The following is a 21718-nucleotide window of genomic DNA, read 5'->3' as shown; positions in this document are numbered from 1 at the left end:
AGGCAGGTGAAGGCTTTTCTTTTCTCTTCACATTTATGTTTTTCAGTTGCCTTATCCAGGACGACAGACTTTGCAAAATGTCTTAACATGAGTTAGGTCTGAAATAAAAGTCAGAGCATTTTTAAATGTTCTTGGTGTAGCAAATGGAATGTTCGGCGCATTCCAGTCGCCTTGAGTTGTTTTAAAAGATATAAAGTGATCGCCAAGGACAATATTACTTTTTTTTTTTTAAAGAATCAAAACTGCACAACCACATTTACTTGTACGATAATTACAGGCATTTACATAATGCTTACTGTGCATCAGGTTCTATTCTAATCACTTGAAATATTTGCTCATTTGATCCTCACAACAGTCCTAGGGGATAAATATATGATTGTCCTTATTTTACAGATCAGGAAATGGAGACACAGAGGCCAAGTAACTTGCTCAAGGTCACACAGCTAATAGGTGGTGGAGACTAAACCCAAATAATCTGGCTTTAAAGCCCATGTTCTTCACTACTGTAATGCACTACCCTTCACTAATTTAAAATCTGTAGTTGCTTGGATGGGAGTTGAGCTTTAATTATTGTTATACTGTTTTTGAAATATGGGATTACTGCATATTAGAAATTAATGCTATCAGCAACACTATAAAGTTAACTTTTTACTAAAAATAGGTTTACATGACAGCATTTATTTAAGACAAATACGTGGCATTCTTATAGCAAAATATTTTTATATGTTGATTGAAAAAGAACCGGAAGGACATTTTGGGGGAGGGTGGGGTCAATGGTTTTCTGCTTAATTTACTACTAAAGTAGTTACGTATGGAAGCAATAAAGTCATATTTCTTGAAAACCTTAAAAAGATCTTTTTTTTTTTTTTTTTTTTAAGGGAAAGCACCATAACTTTTCCTTTGGTCTGAAACACAGTAGAACAATTAGCCACTTGAATAGATGTAATCCGTGTTTATTTGGAAGTCCTCTTAAAGGCTCCTTTTCTTTTCACAATCTCATTCTGCTCGTTTAAACCCAATTATTTGCAGTGACTTGTGTTGAGTGGATAAGGTATCATGGTCCTATTAGCCTGTGTCACTTTCTGGTCTGTCAGTCTTCTGGATCCTGTGACCTTGAGGTGTCCCTTAACAAGTACAAGTGATGGATACTCCTGAGAGATGTTCAAATTTATTAAAATTAGCTGTGCTAATTTGCAGCAAGTGACCCAACTAAATCCACATGGCAGGTTATGAATGACAGAAGTAGAGAGAAGGTAGAGATTCTCCCTCCTCACTGCTGTATTATAATCATGTACAGTCATGTCCCTCCTCCCCCAAATCAGGACTCACTGCCACATCAGAGTCATTGCCTGAGAGACAGGATGATGATTCCATCTAGGCTAGTTTTTCAAAGTGTAGGGTAAACTCTTCTGGGAACTATTTATCATGGAGATGAACAATCTAGCACTACCTGACATCAAATCCTGTACTGGGACAGGATTTTCTTTTGATCATTCTGGTGATTGAAGGAGAACATCACAGTTTAGTACTTCTGCATCTTGAACACTTCTTGAATCCTTCAGAACTTCCCTATAACCAAGAAAGAACAGACCTCTCAGATTCCCAGCTTAGGCAGGCAATGGTGTTCAGACTTTAATTTCATGATTTACTTTTCACTGATTTTAGTATGTGAATTCCATTCTACTTTTGACGAGGAAGAGTGGTTTTCTGTTTATAGTAGGGATAAGCATTTCTTTCAAATAATTTTATTTAAAGAATAAAGATAAGTCAATCTGAAGAAAAGTACTGAAGAGCAGAATCATATAGGTGATAGGTTTGCTATGGTAAAATTGTGAATTTGGTAGATTTGTTATGCAGATTTTTGTTATGCTGTGACCAAATTACCTGACACAAACAACTTGAAGGAGGAAAGGTTTATTTTGGCTCATGGTTCCAGAGGATTCAGTCCACAGTTGGCCAGTTGCATTGCAGAAACATCATGGCAGAAGAAAACTGTTCCTAGTGGAAGCTGGGAAGGGGGAGGGGGGAGAGAGAGAGAGAGAGAGAGAGAAGCCAGGGAGATATAGTCCCCAAAGCCATGCTCCCAATGATCTACTTCCTCCAGCCACACCCCACCTGCATACAGTTACCTCTTGTTAGTCCATTCATGTTATTAATTCAGCAAATACATTAATCCAATGATGAGGTTACAACTCTCATAATCCCATATTTTCACCTCTGAACATTACTGCATTGCCTAATGCATGAGCCTTTGTGGGTACATTTCAGATCTGAACTGTAATAGTAGAGGATTACCAAGATTTTGGGAATTGTTGTTCTAAGATTTGTTTGGAAATTGAGAATTTTCAGATCTTTTTGGCAAGATGTTTGTATATTGTGTGTGATATGAGTGATGGTGGTGCAACCCATCATCAAGCATGATAATATTTCCATGGCAAGATGTGTGAGCGTTCATCCCAAGTGGAGTAAATAAAGACTACACCTGAGCTCAGGTCAGATTTTAGCACCAAATATGTTTCTGAATGAAACTGATGAAAAAGTTTTGATTTTTCAAGATTTCAGAATTGCAGCTGAGATGTTATAGACCTGGCTTTGTTACAAATTATAAAATTTTCTTAAACCTTAATCAAGTCAATCATGCAGAAAATAGATTTGACCCAAGCTTGGACAAAGTACCCAGATTCTGCCACCTCTTAGTTTCTTTTACTGCTTGAACATGACCTTCTTATAGATTCTGCTCTGCCACACAGGGCAGATAGATTTGTTTATGAAGGAAAATTGCATCTCCAAGTATCTCTTACCTATGTACATGAAAACAGCAGTAATTTCTGCTCCTATTCATCCCTGAAGTAACTGATCAGAGTTTTTGGACACTACATTTTCTTTGTTCCTTAAGAGCATGGCTTTTGCATCACTTGGCAATGCATTTAATGCACCATACAATTTGGGGTAATATTTCATTATATTCTGTATTTTTAAAAATGAAAACCATCCATTTCTTGGAATCGTTTTGTTCAATATCTTGTTAGTTCTTAGGTCAGTCTAGTTATCAACAAAATTTTAATTTGGCAGTGATTAAAAAGGAGAATGAACAGTCCCTCAGATGTGATGGCAGAAATACCAGGTGTTTTACAGTTGGTGAAAATATGACACCGTAGAGCAGTTAAGCTGGATTAATTACACTTCAGAGGGCCGTGTTGAATCACTTATGGTTGTTTGTAAAACATTCTGTAAAATGACAAATGAGCAAGTATTTTCTGACTCCAGAACGCATTGTAAGCATTTTGTCAAGTTCGTAATTTATAACCTTTGGAACCTACCTTGCTTTTCTTTTGTGTAATCAGAATCAAAACATATGTAATTGATCATAAAGGTTGTACTTGTGAATTATTTTTGGACTTTGTATATTATATACCTAGCTATTCAATTAAGTTAATTAAATATTATATTATGGACGTAAGAAGAAACTGTTTTGCTTTGTTTATTTTCTCAAGGCTTAATAAAACCTCACTTTGGTGTTCTGTGGGAAAGAGGTAGTTTTGGATTTGGAATCCAAAGCCAAGCCATTTGATTTGTATAATCCATATATCTTTGTAACTTTTATATCATCTAGGACTTTCCCATGAAAGAGTAGATTTTCTTTTTGCTTGTTGTATATCAGTCTAACAGTTATTAATCTTTTTAAAACAATTCCTGATCCACTCCCACGGGCTCCACCATTTCTAATGGCTTACTGGCAGTACCAGCCCCTTTGTACCCATTCAAGAAAACTTACTGGAATGTGAATGAGAATGACCACTGTTGAGGATGGAACATTGAATCTACCCTATTAATGTCATTTACAGGTATCAGTAGCCTATTATTAGTACAACACAGTGCAATTAGTATTAATAACCTTGTCCCTTGCATTGAACATGGTTTAAAATCAACATTTATGATAGTGACAGTAATAGTAGTGACAAATGATATTTATTGAGCACTTTGTGTCACCTGCTTCATCTGTCTGAACTCATTTCATCCTCATAACCCTACTAGGAGGAAAGCATGATAATAATCCACTTTTATGGATGAAGAAATTTGGTGAATATCTCTGAGTTTTGTAAATAAACCAAAGTCACAGGAAACAAGGCCTTTTGGATCTCCTATGTTTTGTCACTTTCAATTCTTTGTTCCCTACAAATATGATAATGTTTCAGCTCTCTGGGACACAACTTTGAGCCACCTCATCTAATTGGAGCAAATCTGGGGACATGGAAGCAAGCACAAACATTTCTGTAACTGAAACAGGAGGGAAACTTTATATCAGAGACTCTGCACTCCCTTGGGCTGCCAGAGCCAGAGCTGCTGGGCCTTGTTCTCTGTGTGTACTCGTAGGCAGTCACTGGCCCTGAGCCTGTCAAGAAGCACAAGAATATGTCCAATGCTTTCATTTCATTGATGAAGGCAACTAGAATTTAATCTGCTAAAAATTGATGGCAAATATTTAATTGATTTCAATAGTGCTTAAAGTGGGCAAATATTTAGCTATCTAGAACTATTCATTCTACAAGAAGGTTCTAGATAACCGAGAAGATTTGAGTACAGAACATACTTTTGGGTAGATCTTAAGATGTGAAGACAGCAAAATGCCATCTTAAAAAATGCACTCCTAATTTTTTCTCCTATGGTTTGACCAAGGAAGGTAAAGCTTGACACTAAAGTAAATTCCTCCGACTTCATCTGTCCTGTTTTCATTTCCCTCTAGATCGCTCCTTTGATGCCCTCAAAACATCCAAGCACTCCCCAACTTTCCTTGCAGCAGGCCAGCTTTCCGACATGCTGAATGGGGGTGATGAAGTCTATGCTAACTGCATGGTGATAGATCAGGTAAGGCATGCCTGATATCCCAGGGTGCAACTGTACCTCTTTCCAGAACTTGAGCCTGTGTGAAATACGTGCAGCATCATTGTGTTCCTTTGAACAACTTCCGCCTCAGAGCAGCCCTGGCAACGCAGCTGTGAAATCTTGTTTTAGGAACATTCAACTTAGGTTCTTATTTCAGAACACAACACATCTGACCTCACCGAGAAGCACTGGAAGGGAGGGGCCTTGAGACACTGGAAAATGAGAAAAGTGTGAGAGCTCTTTACTGGGGCCAAAGGACGACACAACAATGGGTCACCAACATTTTTTATATGGCTTTTCAATAAACAGGGCATGGATGACTTGATTAGGCAGTATTTGTATTGAAATCCAGGAATCACTAATGAGCAAGCGTTTGGTTCCAGTCTGGCATGACACAGTCACTTATAGAACTATAGTATCAAAACAAAATGGTATCACATTACAGAGAAACTGGAACCTTTCAGAATTTTCCACCAATTTCCTGAAAGAGACTTGCCCGGCGCAGTGGCACATGTAGGAAGCTGAGACAGGAGGATTTTTTGCGAGTTCAAAGCCAGCCTCAGCAAAAGTGAGGTGCTAAACAACTCAGTGAGACCCTGTATCTAATAAAATACAAAATTGGGCTGGGGATGTGGCTCAGTGGTTCACTGTCCCTGAGTTCAATCCCTGGTACACCTCAACCCTCGCAAAAAAAAAAAAAAAAAAATCTCATAAAGGCAGAGGGTTTGAACGTGCCAGGTGTCTACTAACATTTTTTTTCTTTCTCTAGCTCAGTGATCTTCAAATTTTGTGTTTATAAAAATTAAAATGTACTTGTAGAACTGGAGATTTCTACGTATTCTTATTTATGGGAGATATAACGGATTTTCATGGATAATTTAGACAACACAATTTTTTCCTTTTCCACTGAATTTAAAACCTAAATATGATATGTACCATATTATATCAATTGGGCAATGATGTATTTTACCTTTCTTATTAATGTCATGTATTTTACATTATTAATTATAAATGTTTTCTTTGATATGAACTTTTTTCCTGTTTAATTGATCAGCCTTTAGTTGTATATAGCTCTGCTCATTTTCTCTAGTGTTATAAACATTGTTACAACAAATGCATAGTATGAATGACATAGGTTGAATGGAATTCAAAATGACATAGAAACCAATAAATCAGAATAACAACAGTTGTCTTGGTGTAAACCAGCTGCATGTCAGCCCTCATTATAAAAATCTAGATTGGAACATAGAACAAAGTGGGAGTTCTGGGGATATTCTTTCAGGGTACAGTGTAGCTGGACTTTGTGTGCTCTAGACACACTTTAAGATGCATGTATACATTTATGTAAGATTTATTGTTTTATTTATGATACTTACATCCAGCTTTTTTAAAGTATAGTTGACAAAAATTATATATATATTTAAGGTATATAATGTGAGTTTTGTTTTTATTAGTACTGGTGATTGAATCCAGGGGTGGGCTTTATCACTGAGTTACATTCCCAGCCCTTTTAATTTTTTTTTTTTAATGTTGAGGCAGGATCTCACTAAGTTGCTTAGTTCCTTGCTAAGTTGCTGAGTCTGTCCTCAAATTTGCAATCCTCCTGTGTCTGCCTCCTGGGTTATAGGCATGTGCCACTGTGCTTGGTGTAATATGATGGTTTATGTATATATACACACACACACACACACACACACACACACACACACACACTGTGAAATGATGACCAAAATCAAATTAATTGAACATATCCATCATCTTACATAGTTTTTGTTGTGTTGTTTGCTCAGATCTGTACTTACTGTTTCTATGAATTTTTCATATGTAAATAAGGTCATGCAGTACTTATCTTTCTGTGTTTTGGCCTATTTCAATTAGCACAGTATCCTCCAAGTTCATCCGTGTTGTAACAAATTATAGGTTTTTTTTTTCTTTTTTAAGGCCAAATAATATGCTTCTCTCTGAATCATGACACACACCTATTATATTTTCTTTGTGCATTCATCCATTGATGGACACATGTTGATTCCCTGCCTTGGCTGTTGTCAATAATACTGCCATGGATATGGGAGTACTGCTCTCTCTTACACGGGGTGATTTTATTTCCTGTGGCCTGGAAATGGAATTTTTGGTGTTACAGTTTAAGTTTGGGGGAACCTCTGTACTGGTTTATGTAATAACTGTACCAATTACTTTCCCGCTGATGGTGTACCAGGTTTTCTTTTTTCTATATACTCCCAACACTTGTCTTTGACTTTGGATGATAGCCATCCTAACAGGTGACATTTCATTGTGGTTTTAATTTGCATTTTGCTGACAATTGGTAACATTTGCCACCTTTTCATATACCTGGTTGCCATTTGTAAGCTTTCTTTGGAAAAATGTCTAATTGTGGTCCTTTGGCTATTTTTTTTAATCAGGTTATGTTGTTATTAATTTGCATGAGTTCCTTATGGATTTTGGATGCAAACCTCTTTTCAGACATATGGTTTGTAAATATTCTCTCCGATTTCATAAGTCTTTTAATTTTGTTGATCATTTCCTTTGCCACACATTTTAGCCTAATGTAGTTCTGCTAATTTATTTTGCTTTTGTTACTTGTGTTTTTGGTGTCACCCCCCCCCCCCAAAAAAAAAAAACAACACCATTGTTTTTCTCCTATGCTTTGTTTTAGAACTTTTATAGTCTCAAGTTTCACATTTAAGTCTTTAATGCATCTTGTGTTGACTGTTGAGCATGGTGTTAGAAATGCATTCAGTTTCACTTTTTTGCTATGGATGTCTAGTTTTCCCAGCATCATTTATTTAAAAGACTACCTGCCCCCATTCTGTTATCTTGGCACCTTTGTCAAAGATTAGTTGACTGTGTATATGTGCATTGATTTCTGGACTTTCTATTCTGTTCCATTAGTCTGTGTGTCTGTTATTATGCCAGATCCATTCTGTTTTTGTTATTGTAATATCGTAAAATCATTTGGAAACAAGAAGTGCCATGACTCCAGCTTTGTGCTTCTTGCTCCAGATTGCTTTAGCTGTTCTTGATCTTGAGTGGTTCCGTGCAAATTTTCAGATCTATTTTTCTATTTCTACAAAAATGAAAAAACAAAACCAAATTTTAAAAACAAAACCAAACACTCTTTCTAAAATACAGGGATTGTAGTGAATCTGCATGTCACGTTGGCTAGTATGGATATTAATTAACAATATTAATTCTTCTAATGCATGAACACAAGATATTTCTACATTTGTTTGTGTCTTCTTTAGATTCTTTCATCAGTGTTTTATAGTATTTAGTGTATAACTCTTTTCCATGTTCTGATTTTGATGCTTTTTGGCCATAATTTCTCAATAGTTGAAATGAAAGATTTCTTGAGTTCTTATTTCATTTTGTCCAGAGCTCCAGTGAGTACTATAATGCTTCCATTCACTTCAACTAGCTAAAATTATAAATGACTCAATTCTATGTAGGGAAAACTGTTTTTATATGTTCTGAGACACATTAAAAATGCAAAATTTCCCAAACCAAAGATGAGGTTTAGGTTTCATTTCTCTTTGGTAATATTTTGTGGGAAAGAAGTATTGCTCTAATAATGTTGAGCAAACCAAAAAAGAACTAAAGTTAGCATTTATAGAGAATCCAGAGTCTAATTCAATAAACTGAAACAGAGTTGAAGACGGTTGAATTTGTGCAATTAAAACATAGGAATAAAACTAAATGACAGGGGCTGGAGTTTTAGCTCAATGGTAGAGTGCTTACCTAGAGGGTGTGAGGTACTGGGTTCTATCCTCCCCACCCATAAAAGTAAATAAATAAAACAAAGATATTGTGTTGATTTACAACTTAAAAGTATTTTAAAAAATACCTTAATCACAAAGGTCCTGTATCAGTGTAGTACAATTTTCACATAGTCTTTATTACTATTCTTCTGGCCAGTTGAATAACAAGGACAATGTGAAGAGCTGAACTTCTCTGTATTTAAAATAATTTCTACAGTATCTGAAAATAATATTTTCAAATCTCCTTTTGTCTCTCTCAACTTACATAGAAACCTAAATAGATTATTAGGTTAGCTTATATTCTATGCTGTTCCCCATTAATTTTCAAGGTTATCAACCTACCTGATGAGAATATTCATATGATTAAAAACTACTTTGAAAATTTCTCTGTCATATAAACTACTTTGAAAAAAAATTTTTAGTTGTAGATGGACATAATATCTTTATTTTATTTGTTTATTTTCGTGTAGTGCTGGGACTCAAACCCATTACCTTACATGTGCTAGGCAAGCGTTCTACTACTGAGCCACAATCCCAGCCCCCCTGAAAAGAACACTTTCTTTGGATATAATTTGGGACCTACATAACTTCAGTACAAAGAATCCTGTATACTTTTTACCTCAGTTCCCCCAATGTTAATATTTTCTGCACTCTACTTTTTATTCTCTGAGTGTGTGTTTGTGTGTGTGCATGCATGCTTGCAAATGGCTAAAATATTTATGTAAAAATTTTAACCATTTGAGAATACATTGAAAATATGGAGCCCCTTTATCCCTCAATATTCATGATGTATTTTTCTAAAAACATGGAAATTCTCTTACATAAGATCAATATAGTTGCTTAAATCATAAATTGTCATTGATAAATATTGTTATCTCCATACCTTATTCAATTTTATCCAGTTGTCCCAATAATGCTCTTTGCAGTAATAGAAAATTCCATGATATATGTTGTATTAGTAGTCACATCTCTTTATTCTCCTTTAATCTGGGAGAGTTCATGAATCTTTGTCTTTTATTACATTAATATTTTTTAAGAATATGGACCATATTTATTTTTATTTTCCTATAAGGTTCTTCAGTTTCAGTTTGTCAGTTATCTCTTCAAAATTGGATTGTGTTTGGGAGGACTATTATGGTAATAATGTTGTGTTCTTCTCAGTGCATTATATCAGGAGGTTCCTAATGTCAGACTGTCCCTTGTGATTTTTACCTTTGATCTATCAAGTTTCTTTCAATAAGGTTACTATTCTTTTTTCTTCTTAAAATTATTAAACATGTTGTCAGGGGATATTTTGAGTTTCTGTAGACATCCCTTTACTCATTAGAATTTCATCTGCTAGTATGGGCATTCATTGATAGATTTTGCCTTAATAAATTATGATGATGATGCTTGATGATTTAGGATCCTAAAATTTCCCCCTTTGCTTCTTTTCTTCTTTGTCACCCTATCTCTGATCTCTTTCTTTTCTTCTTCTTCTTTTTTTTTTTTTTGTTTTTGGTGGTGGGGATTGAACTGAGGTGCTTGAAGATACGAAGTGTATATTCTACTTTGAGCTATACCCTGGCTCAAATGTCTTCCTTTTTACTGACTTTCCCCCCAAGTAATAATGCCTTTTTGTGACTACCACTCAAATAACAGCACTTTTAAACCTCTAAGAGCAAGTACTTTGGGTCAACTAAGACTTTTTTTCTCATGTGTGTAGGCCACACTTCTTTCTGGTGATGATTTTTAGATAAGTTTTAGGCTCCCTCTTCTCTTTCTGCCAAGTCTCATGGTGGGAGTAAAAGGGGTACTTGCTGGAATTGATGCTTATTTTATTATTCATAGATAATTCAAGATTTGGGTCATTTCTTATCTTCTACATTTGCAACACACATGTACTTTATGTTGTTTTATTTGTTCTTTTTGTTTGGTGTGTTTTGGGAGAGACTCAAGTTAGTGTGACCACCATTAATTACCTTGGATACTCAGATTCTGATGAACTGATGAATTCTGGTGAATAAAGCAGTATACTCTTTAGTTTTTTCTTTAGTATTTTAAACGTTTTTCCCTCATTTTGAGTCAGTGGTTCACAAAATATCAAAAACATAATCAGTTTCAGATTCATAAAGTGCTAAAAGTATAATCAGTTTCTGGATTTGTGATAAAAAGCAGTCTTTGAAACAGTCTTCTTCCATCTGAGAATTATGGAATGGCAGCCATGTGAGCAAAAACAGATCCTGAAGGAATTCTCTGTTTACATAAAGCCAAACAAAAATAAGAAAAAACAAAGCAAAAAGACAAATAAGGTGGAATTTTTTTTTAAACTAGGAAAATTTTATTAATTTTTAGCTAAACCATTCTTTCCTGCTTTTTCTCAGCAAAAAATTTTGCCTTCAACTTCTAGGTGGGCGATTTGGATATCAAGTATATTAATATAGAGGGAATCTCTGCCCGCACCAGCCCTGAATCCACTGGTCCCTCGCTGGAGCCTCAGAGCTGCAAGCAGATCCTTCCTACTGACACCAGCCCCAGTATGTACCCACTCGGGGAGAACAGCGAAGTGATGGCAGATTCGGAAGCCCAGCAGTCTTTCATATCACCATCTAGTTCATGCACTTCCAACTTGAACCTTTCTTTTGGTCTTCATGGATTCGAAAAGGAACAAAGTCATCTGCAGAAAAGAAGGTACAGGGCTGGGGTTGTGGCTCAGTGGTAGAGCGCTCACTTACCACATGCGAGGCCCTGGGATTGAATCTCAGCACCACATAAAAAACAAATAAATAAAATTAAAGTATGTGTCTATCTACAACTAAAAAAAAATTAAAAAAATAAAACACAAGACTATCTTCTACAGAAATATTGTAGAAAATCAAGAAACCTTGTAGCTAGACTTGGAAAACCCTATTTTTGATTTTTAATTGTTTCCACCACTTTTATCTCTACATCAAATTGTTGCCCCCTTTTAATATCCTATATATGTTTTTTTGAAAATAAGCACTTAAGAAAACTGACTAAGATGTACCAGAAAAAACTGCAACAAGATAGCACTTCCTGCTTATTAGACAGAAATTTTAAAAGTCTAATAATACCATGTTTTAGGAACATGCATTCAATGGAAACTCATGCACCGTTGAGAGGAATAAAAACTGTATAATAACTTTGGAGGATAATTTGACATTTTCTTATAAAGTTGTAAAGGGCATTTCCCTACCATGCACTAGCAGACATATTCATGAGTATGTACAGCAGCAGGAAATAACTCAAAAGGGGAATAAATAAGTAATTATATATGCCTTTAAATTATATATATGAAATACTATACAGTAATAAAAATGAATCAACTACCACTGCTCTGCATGCATCTCAGAAGCATAAAATTGAACAAAAAACGTGAGCTGCAAAATGCTGCAGGCAGATTTCATTTTTATAGAGCGCAAAACCAAATTATTTATTATTTAGAAGACATGTACATATGTTCATAAGCTATAAAGAAAAAATGACAGAATGAGGGGCAAAAATCCCTGAATTCAAGATAGCTGTTATAACTAATGAGATAAGTAGGGGACTGAGAATGGAACCATGAGAGTTTCCATGGTATGGTGAACATTCAACTTTCAGTTTGGATGAGTTCATAAGTGTTTTATTTAGGTCCTTAAGCTTACAGATAACTTCCATGTGAAGTACTTGTACTGTAAATATATCACTTAACAATAGTTTCATTGTTTAGGATGTGATTGTATATATTTGTGTGTGTGTACATGCTTGTGTGTGTACCTGTATCTATCCATTCATACTATTGTCTGTTTTCCTTAGGGACTAGGCCAAGTTCCTCTTTCATTAGGTATCAGTCTGTTTTTGTTTTCTTATGTCCATGATTATATGCTCGTTTTCACATATAAAATCATGAATAAAAATAAAAGTAGAACACACACATATGTGAATGTTTATATACATTTTTATCTATTAGTGGGATATCCACATAGGCAAATGAATATGGAGCAGGGATTTAATTGATCAGGAAGGAGAAGAAGAGAGAGTACCCAGCAATCAGTGGGTGCAGTTCTCTGTGCTATATTTTGCACAGATGAGGTTGCAAAACTTAAAGTGACAGGAGTTGGTACCAGAGCTTATGTATCATATGTAAATAATAAAATATTCCTTTTGGTTTGTATTTTGTGAGTTATAGTTTTAGAGATATTGAAGAGTGGTCATGACTTTAAATTTCATAGTTAGGTTATTTTGAGCTCTTCATGGTATCTACTTGGGATAAGAGGCTGCCAGTCCATGCAAGATCCTTTACTGTTATATAGAAATACATTGAACTGCATGTGACTACAGCATTCTGCTAGAATTGTTAGGATTTGTTGAATGTGTGATTCCCAGATCTCGAGAAGTAAGTAAGTTCTTTAGAGGAGGCATTTTAGGAATATATGACAGAAAAGGTTCCAATGTTATTCTCTTTTCTTTATGCAAATATTTGCAGAGTATCAAAATTATACTTTTGGATCATGGACTGCTCTGGGAAGTGCAAACATTTCACCAACACCGATAGAACTTTTCTTCTTTGGAGGAATAAGAGAAGTTACTCAGAGTAAAAGTATTTGGAAGGCTCTGTAGAAATGGCAGAGCTGGTCAAGGCAGAAGGAGAAGCTGTCCTAGCAAAAAACCCTCTGGCCGCCCCCACAGGCTGATGACCTCCTTTATACTCCTTCCACTCTGAAAACTGTAGGAATGATGTGGAGAACAGGTGACCCTGGAAAGCCTTATCTGGCCCTTCACTAACTTTCATCATGAGGGTCTGCAACATAATTGACAGTGAACTCAAAGTGAAATATGCTTCATTTGTTAATACATGAATAATAATAGCCTGAGGGTCTGGAACTTCTAATGAAAGAGAAATTGGGAGTATGCAATAAAAACCATAGTCCATACAGGGACAAGGCTGATTGGAGCCTAAGACCTAAATTTTCTGAGTTTTGAAACAATATTTTAGTAAAATGTGCACAATATATAACCATTATGTTATTTAACCTTAATAGTTTTTTGAGATGTCACATGGGGAAAATAAGCAATAAAACATCTATTTAAAATATTATACATTAAAAAATAAGGTGAGGGAAACAAGTACTTGTTTCAATCTAAAAAAAATTTTGTTTCACCATAATCCACAGTATAATATGTGTGTTATGCCATCACCATCCCAACCCATACACACGAAATTTAAGCAAAGTTTTATGAAATAACATGTGGAATGTATTTCATAAAATCAGAATGTATTCTGATATTTTCTGTTTTATATTATTTTAAAAGAAAATTCTGGTCACAATCTAATGAATTGATTCCTATTCCATTAATGGAATTTAAATAACATGATTGTAAAATGAGAATCTATAGGTAATCCTGAAGCATACCAATAAATAACTTATGTTAATACCTTGACAAAGAAAAGCAGTAGTCTAATTTGAATTAATGTAAAAAGAAATGTTTTATGGTATATAAGATAAAGTAATGCTACAACATTATGCTGTAGCTTTAAAGTAATGCTACTACATCTGTAGTGATGGAAAAACACGATCTATAACTGGAGAATCTTGTAGTACAATAGGGTATTATGGCAGGCTGCCAATCATCTGAATAACTATTTTTCACTGGTATAGAGATCACAAATTGAAACACAGTTGCAGAGGCACAAGACATCAGCAAGCTTTGACTTGCCTGAGGATTTTCTTTGTATTAGGAAATCACATAGCATCTTGAGTATCTATAATTTACTGTAACCTCAAAGCACCAGTATTTACCAGGAAGATTTTCTTAACATTAAGCTTCATTTCTTTTTATAAATAATTGAATGGAATCCAAGATACTAAGTTTTGAATTAAGGCAAAGCACCTCCAATTTGTCCCCTTCTGCTCCATACCAAGGAGAGGCTATCTCTCAATATGTTCTTTTTATTTTTTCCCATACTGAGGATTGAACCTAGGAATGCATAACCACTGAGCCATATCCCTACCCCTTTTTATTTTCTTATTTTGAGACAGGATCTTGCTAAGTTGCTTATGACCTTGCCAAGTTGCTGAGGCTGGCCTCAAACTTGTAATCCTCCTGTCTCAACCTCCCAAATTGCGGGGATTACAGGTATATACCACTGTGCCCAACTCTCAATTAGTTCTTGAAGGAGAAAATCCTGATTTGGAAATCCTTTATGGTGCCAGTCATGGCTTATACTTACCACTCAGTTTTCTGGTGCCTTCTATTGCCTATGAAATGGTTCAAGGATTAGAAACTAACCAGAGTCCACATTAGAAGCACATAGGATATGAAATTGATTTTTTTGTGTCCCTTTAGAGATTTATGGTTTATAAGGAAAAATAATCCAAATGTATTATAAATGTGTCTTCTGATCATTTATAATTCAAAATCAAGACAGTTTCATTGTGTCATTATTAAAGTCTTAACTCTAGAACTGACACAACCAAAGAAAAATATATTTAAAAAGGCTTCCTATGTTCACATGCCCAGGACTCTGCTGGCCTTGACATTAGAGTGGTTTAAAATGTAAATGTTATGAATAAACTCAAAATGTGGAAGGTCAAATTCTTCCCTTTTAATTTTATAGTTAGGAAAGTTAAATGGGGAAAGAAACATTGTAGTCAAGAAGAATCAGGACCTGGTTCTGAGATGGAATAATTTTTTTAAAATCTCTACAAATGATAATTTATACTGTGCGGTGTTTGGAACCTTGCAGATGACTCATTTCTGACCTGGGTCTTGGCCCAGCTTTGAGGTGAGAGCTGCACAGGCCACTGCCCTCCTGAGCTTCCAGCTGAGGCCCATGGAGAGAATGCCACACTGCACATTCCCACATGTGGTCCCCACAGCCTCTGTCTCCACACACAGCCCAGTGGCTCTGTGTCATTTGCATTTTCAGTATTTTAAGGACTGCTATGTGAGTCTTGATATAATTACCTTTATGACTACATTTATAAATGGTGTGTTTAAGGCCTGTGCCAGTGTGTTGGAGTGTTGACCATATTTCCGTCTAGTGGTTGCATTTTCTACTCTAATTCTAGGTCTTAGATCCACTTTGATTTTTACTGTTGTGCAGAGTAAGAGGCAGAGATCTAGTCTCATCCTTCTACATATGGATATCTGGTTTTCCTAACACCATTTGTTTAAAAAGCTGTCTTTTCTCCAATGTATGTTTTCGGCACTTTTGTCGAGTATCAGGCACCAAGTTCCTTAATAAGACTCCTAAAGCATAAGAAACAAACCCAAAAATCTATAAGTGGGCTAGCATCAAATTTGAAAAGCTTCTGCAAAGCAAAGGAAATGATGAAAAGCATGAAGAGAGAGCCTACAGAAAGAGAAGATTTTTGCTAGCTGCTTCTCCATTAGGAGACTAATATCCAAAATATATGAAGAACTCAAAAAACCTCAATACCAAAAAAAGAAAAGAAAAGCTACCACCACCACCAAAAAACAATAAACTAATTAATAAATGGGTAAAAGTACTAAACAGACACTTCTCAAAATAAATACAAATGACAAACAAATATATAAAAAATGTTTTAGATCCCTGGCAATCAGGGAAATACAAATCAAAACTAAATTGAGAATTCTCCTCGCCCAAGTCAGAATGGCAGTTATCAAGAATAAAAATAATAAACACTGGTGAGGATTTAGGGGGAAAGGTACACTCGTGCATTGTTGGTAGGACTGCAACTTAGTACAATCACTATGGAAAGCAGTATGGAGATATTTCAAAAAACTAAGAAAGGAACCTCCATATGATTTAGCTATCCACTCCTCAGTGTTTGTCCAAAAGAACCAAAATTAGGATACTGTAGTGATATAGCCACATCAATTTGTTTGGAACAGTGCAGTTCACAATAGCCAAGTTATGGAACCAGTCCAGGTGCCTGTCAATAGATGAATAAATAAAGAAAATGCGATACACACACACACACATACAAACACACAATGGAGTTTTATTCAGTCATGAGGAATGAAACTGTGGGGGCTGAGGCTATGGCTCAGTGGTAGAGCGCTTGTCTGGCACATGTAAGGCACTGGGTTCGATCCTTAGAACCACACAAAAAAATAAATAAATAAAGGTATTGTGTCCATCTACAACTGAAAAAAAAAAAATACTTAAAAAAAGAATGAAATTGTGGCCTTTGCTGGTAAATGAATGGAACTGGAGAACATCATGCTAAGTAAAATAAATCAGACTCAGAAAGTCAGGGGTTGAATGTTTTCTCTCATATGTGGAAGTTTGATCAAAATAAGGGGAAAAAAGTGGAGTGGGGGAACTCCATAAAATAGAAAGGAGAGGGCTGGGTTTGTGGCTCAGTGGCAGAGCGCTTGCCTAACATGTGTGAGACACTGATCCTCAGCCTCACATAAAAATAAATTAACAAAATAAAGCTATTGTGTCTATTTACAGCTATAAAAATATTTTTAAAAAATAGAAGGGAGATTGGTGGAGCAGAGGAAGGGAACTGAAGGGAAGGAATGAGGAGTGGGAAAAGAGAGAGACTGTGGAATGAAGTTGAACAAAATATGTTATGTATACATGTGAATTATACAGTGAATTTCACAGTGAATTTCTCCTTTATGTGTCTCTATAAATCTTTAATTTAAAAAGACACTAAAAGTAAATAGAAAAAAGATCAGTATAGAGGAAGAGGAACAGGGAGAGAGAAGGGGAGGAAAAGGGGAAGTACTGGGGGCAGTAGTAGAGCAAATTATATTCCATGGTTGTACGAGTATGTCAAAATTATGTATGACTATAATTCACTAAAAAAAATTAAAAACATAAAAAAAGAGTGTAGTGAGTGCTAATTCAAACCTGCTTTTGTTTCTTAAGGTACCTGAAATGTCTTTGGTAGGTAAAGATGTCCATTTGGGAAAACCTAGAAAATGGCTTAAAAAGAGGTGTTTGGAGGGAGAAAAAAATTAGTTACATATTAGTGTAAAGTTAAATGAACAACCCTTGCACCCTACAACAATGAGAGAATCTGAACTCTGAGAAACAGAAAGCACTGTCTGCCTGCCTGCTTACTGGATTATTTACTTACGGAATCTGTGCTTTAGTTCTAGCCTTGATGCCCTGGTGGCTGACAGTGAAGGGGACAGGCATTCTGAGCAGCCACACCTCTGCTATACTCCAGTGTCTCAGAGTTCCTCAAGAACTGGGATTCCTAGTGGCGATGAACTGGACTCTTTTGAGACCAACACTGAACCAGATTTCAATATCTCCAGGACTGAATCACTTTCTTTATCAAGTAATCTGCACTTGAAGGTATTCTTATTGGTGTTTTTTGGGTGTTAAATATGCTGAGTATGTTGTCTAAATCAATCCATCTATCTGAAAGACAAATTCTGTCTTACTCACAAATATGAACTACTTTTTGTGGTAGAGGAGAGACTCCTTTGATGTCTGTTTGAGTCTCTTTAATCTTTGTAACTTGTTTAATTTTTATAGTTCTTATGATGGTTGATTTATGTTTTCATTAATTTGTAAGGAGTACATGCCACTTTTTACAGACTTGGAAAATTTTAATATTTTATATAATGATATCTACCATCATCCCTTAAGCAGAAGGAAAAAAATGGGTAGTATTAAATGAGTTCAAGTGATCAAACTTATTTTGCTCACATAAATTTTAACCTGGTCCAGTGATGAGACAAATGATGTTAGGCAGAAATGATATTGGTTCAGCATTCCTGGCTTCATGAACTAATCAGCAATATCATAAACATTTTCGGCTTTGCCATTGGAGCAAGATTGACTCCTGTTGAAATTTCACAAAAGAGTTTCATTTTCTTGTAGTTGTTTTTAAAAATACTAAACACCATTTTTTTCTAGTCTTGCAAAGAAAGCCCTTTTGTGTTTGGACATGTTTTCTTCCTATTTGATTTCTGTTATCATCTACTCATTTCTTTTTAAATCGAGCTTACTACTGTAAAACAGTGTGTGCCCTGCCCAAATTTCTCTTAACAAGAACATATTGTTGTTAGGATAATATTTTTGTACCAGGCCCTACAATATACAAAGTGTTTAGTGTGTGTGCAAAATATATACTTTTCTTATAAGTCACCTAGAACATAATTAATACTTTTATTTGTGTTTTTTGAGTAGATGAGGTACTTGAAGGGTTAGAGTTTTGTCCAGAGAGACTCAATGGTGATAGAATCATTATTTTAATCCATCTTCTGACCACAAATCCTTCACCCTTTTCTCTTAGCTCTGAGGTCTGTAGAGCTATTGTTATCTTTTGAATCTGAACAGCATGTGACATTTCTGGATAAGAAATGGGTATGATTGTTAATGTAGATACTAATTAGTTTTGCATTTTGAATGTAATTGTGAAAAACTCAATATAACTTGGAGTGAAAAATAATTCAGTCTTTTAACAGCTTCGTGTTGTTCATTTTTAGAAGAGTTTGCCCTAGAAACTTTATCATGCCTTGCCTGTGTAATTACCCCAAGTATAGTGTTTTGCCAAAGGTTTTTGGACAATTTTCAAATTCCATTGTCTTGAAATGATTACCATATATGACTTAAATGAAGAAAATGGCACTTGGCTAGATGCTTGGTGGCCAGGTCACTGTTAGGTTATAGGACAGCCAGCATCCTATCACCCTTCCCACTTCTAGCCCTGTGGGTGCTTCCTGCTAGGACAGTCAGGGAGCCACAGTCCAGAACCTCTGAAGCAAGATCAGCTTCTGTTTTCAACTTTTCTCTTCACTGTTAGACTAACAAATGTACCCAGGATGAGTGTGTTTTCACTCAGGAACTGAAGAGGCTAGTGCTTGTGAAAGACAGTTTCTAATGGTTTAATTTTAGAAAAGACTTTTGCATTACTTTCTTTTAGCTCTAACCTTAAATGATATCTCAAAAACACATGGACAGGATAAATCCTAAGGCCTCTGTGGAATAGGAGTTGGATACAATAAATGACTTTAATGGAGTTATATTGCATACTCATCTAAATTTTCTAGAACATATGAGAAAACCATGTTTTAATTATCTTACCATCTTGCATTTTTCATGTGTTGCCAACATAATAATAGAAATAATATGTAATTGGGGAAATAGGAACAAAAATTACAGGTCATTAAAAAGGAATAATATTGAAGAAATGTAAATCAGTGATATTCAAACATCACTCTAGGTGCAGCATGGCAGATCTATTGAAAAATGATCATGGACTAGTAGCATTTGTATATTGACCTAATGTATTTGACCCTAGAGGCATCAGCTAACGTTGTAAATTTAAATAGCTCTTTGGAAGCTTAAAAAAAACTCTTAAAATTGTAGGTGGCTATTCTTCTACCTTCTAATAAGCCTGAAGTATAGAAATCTCAGTATAGAATTTTGTTTGAATGCTACAGTGTAAAATGAAAAAACTGGCAATTCAGTTAACAACAAGTCAAACACATCGATCATGCAGAGAAAATGTCATTTGACTTAATTTTTCATTTTTAAAAAGTTAGTTGGAATGGCATTATTGCATATGAAAGTATGTATAGGAAAGCTTCCCCAAAGCTTGAGTTTAATAAAACATTAGAAAGACAACATTTTAAAAGTTGTGAGAGGCAAACAGAAACAAATAATCCATAAAAAAAATCTAAGAAATGTTCAGGTTGAATTATTTTTTCAAAGACATTGACTTTATAACATTCATGATGAACATGTAGTTTCAAGTCTTCTGTAGAATTTTTTTTGAAAGCTTCATTACCTTCTTCTTCATTACCATTCCTAATACTTCTCTTTCAGGAATCATTGCTTTCTGGAATCCGCTCACGTTCTTATTCTTGCTCATCACCCAAAATTTCCTTAGGAAAAACTCGGCTGGTGCGTGATTTTACAGTGTGCAATTCAAGTGAAGGTAAACATTATTTACCATTTGGCTTTGGAAGCATTCTGTTCCAGAACAGATTTCAGTTATAATAAGACACAAGAAAAGCAAGTTTCAATCCCATTCCTGCAATTGATTTTTCTTTCCTTCTTTCTTTTCTTTTCACAGTGCTGGGTTTGAACCCAGGGGTATTCTACCACTGAGCAATATTGCCAGCCCCTACCCTTTTTTTTTTTTTAAATTTTTTTATTTTTTTTTTTTATTTTGAGACAGGGCTTTGCTAAGTTGATCAGGCTGTCCTTGAACTTGTGATCCTCCAGCCTCAGCCTCCTCAGTTGCTGGGATTACAGGCATGCACAATTGATTTTTCTAAGCTTAGCAAAATCCTTTTCTCATTGGATGTCAGTCTAGTAATAGATTTAATGGTGATGAAATTGCACATAGGTACATACCTCTTTGTTGCTTTGTTCTTTGTATGAAATGTTCTCCTTGAGGATAGTGCAATAAATTATAGTCAATTCCAAGTTTATTTCTGTGGGGACTTTAGAGAATTTTATTTAAGCAAATAATAAAAGTCCTTTTTGTCTTATGTATAAAGTGTTGAAATAATCCAATTCCTCAGAGCCAACACATTGCAAAATGGAGTTTCTTTCCTTCTTTATTTAGCAAGGGACTTTGGAGAGTTGAATAAGAACAAAGTCACAACACTTGCAAATATTTTCATCATTTTAGGGGAGATGGTGATATAAGCAATCAGAAATATAACTTCTATACAATAAACTTTTACTTGAAATAGTAAAAGGATGTAAATTATAGTCATACAGCTTGAAGAATTTTTTTTTAATTTGCACTTGGACCCATACCTATATTTTATTTATTTATTTTTATGTGGTGCTGAGGATCAAGCCTAGTGTCTCACAGGGCTAGGCAAGTGATCTACCACTGAGCCATAACACCAGCCCTTGATGAATTTTCAAGTGAATCTGATCTATAACTAGAAAAATTTTGATCAATTTAGAGCTCCCTCATGGCCTCTCTCAGCCCCTGCCCCAATTTCAAACTTTCTTCTGAAATGGAATTACTTCATGCTTTGTATAAGTAATACATTATGTAATTATTACATTTAAAGTCATATTTGGAAGTAAGTATTCATGCCAAGGCAAAATACATAACATTTTAATAACATTTTAATGAAAACTTTATATA

At 35.2% G+C, this 21718-nt stretch overlaps 1 protein-coding gene across 4 annotated transcripts in view; it reads left to right on the top strand.

The window, feature by feature from the left end:
• The window catches only part of Arhgef28 (Rho guanine nucleotide exchange factor 28), a 293756-nt gene that overhangs the window by 183928 nt on the left and 88110 nt on the right, over positions 1-21718 (top strand). For 3 of the 4 annotated variants that reach the window (XM_048800140.1, XM_048800139.1, XM_015497796.2), the window contains 4 exons: positions 4745-4866; positions 11050-11330; positions 17742-17949; positions 20431-20542. In XM_048800140.1, the coding sequence (XP_048656097.1) occupies positions 4745-4866; positions 11050-11330; positions 17742-17949; positions 20431-20542 (723 nt within the window). Of the gene's footprint in view, positions 1-2494; positions 3846-4744; positions 4867-11049; positions 11331-17741; positions 17950-20430; positions 20543-21718 lie in introns of those variants that run through there. The other variant, XM_048800141.1, reaches the window with a different exon arrangement.

The sequence above is a fragment of the Marmota marmota genome, unplaced genomic scaffold (assembly GCF_001458135.2).
Source record: "Marmota marmota marmota unplaced genomic scaffold, marMar, whole genome shotgun sequence".
Classification (NCBI taxonomy): domain Eukaryota; kingdom Metazoa; phylum Chordata; class Mammalia; order Rodentia; family Sciuridae; genus Marmota; species Marmota marmota.
Note: the sequence above shows the minus strand (reverse complement) of the source record. Positions and strands in the feature narration are given on the sequence as shown.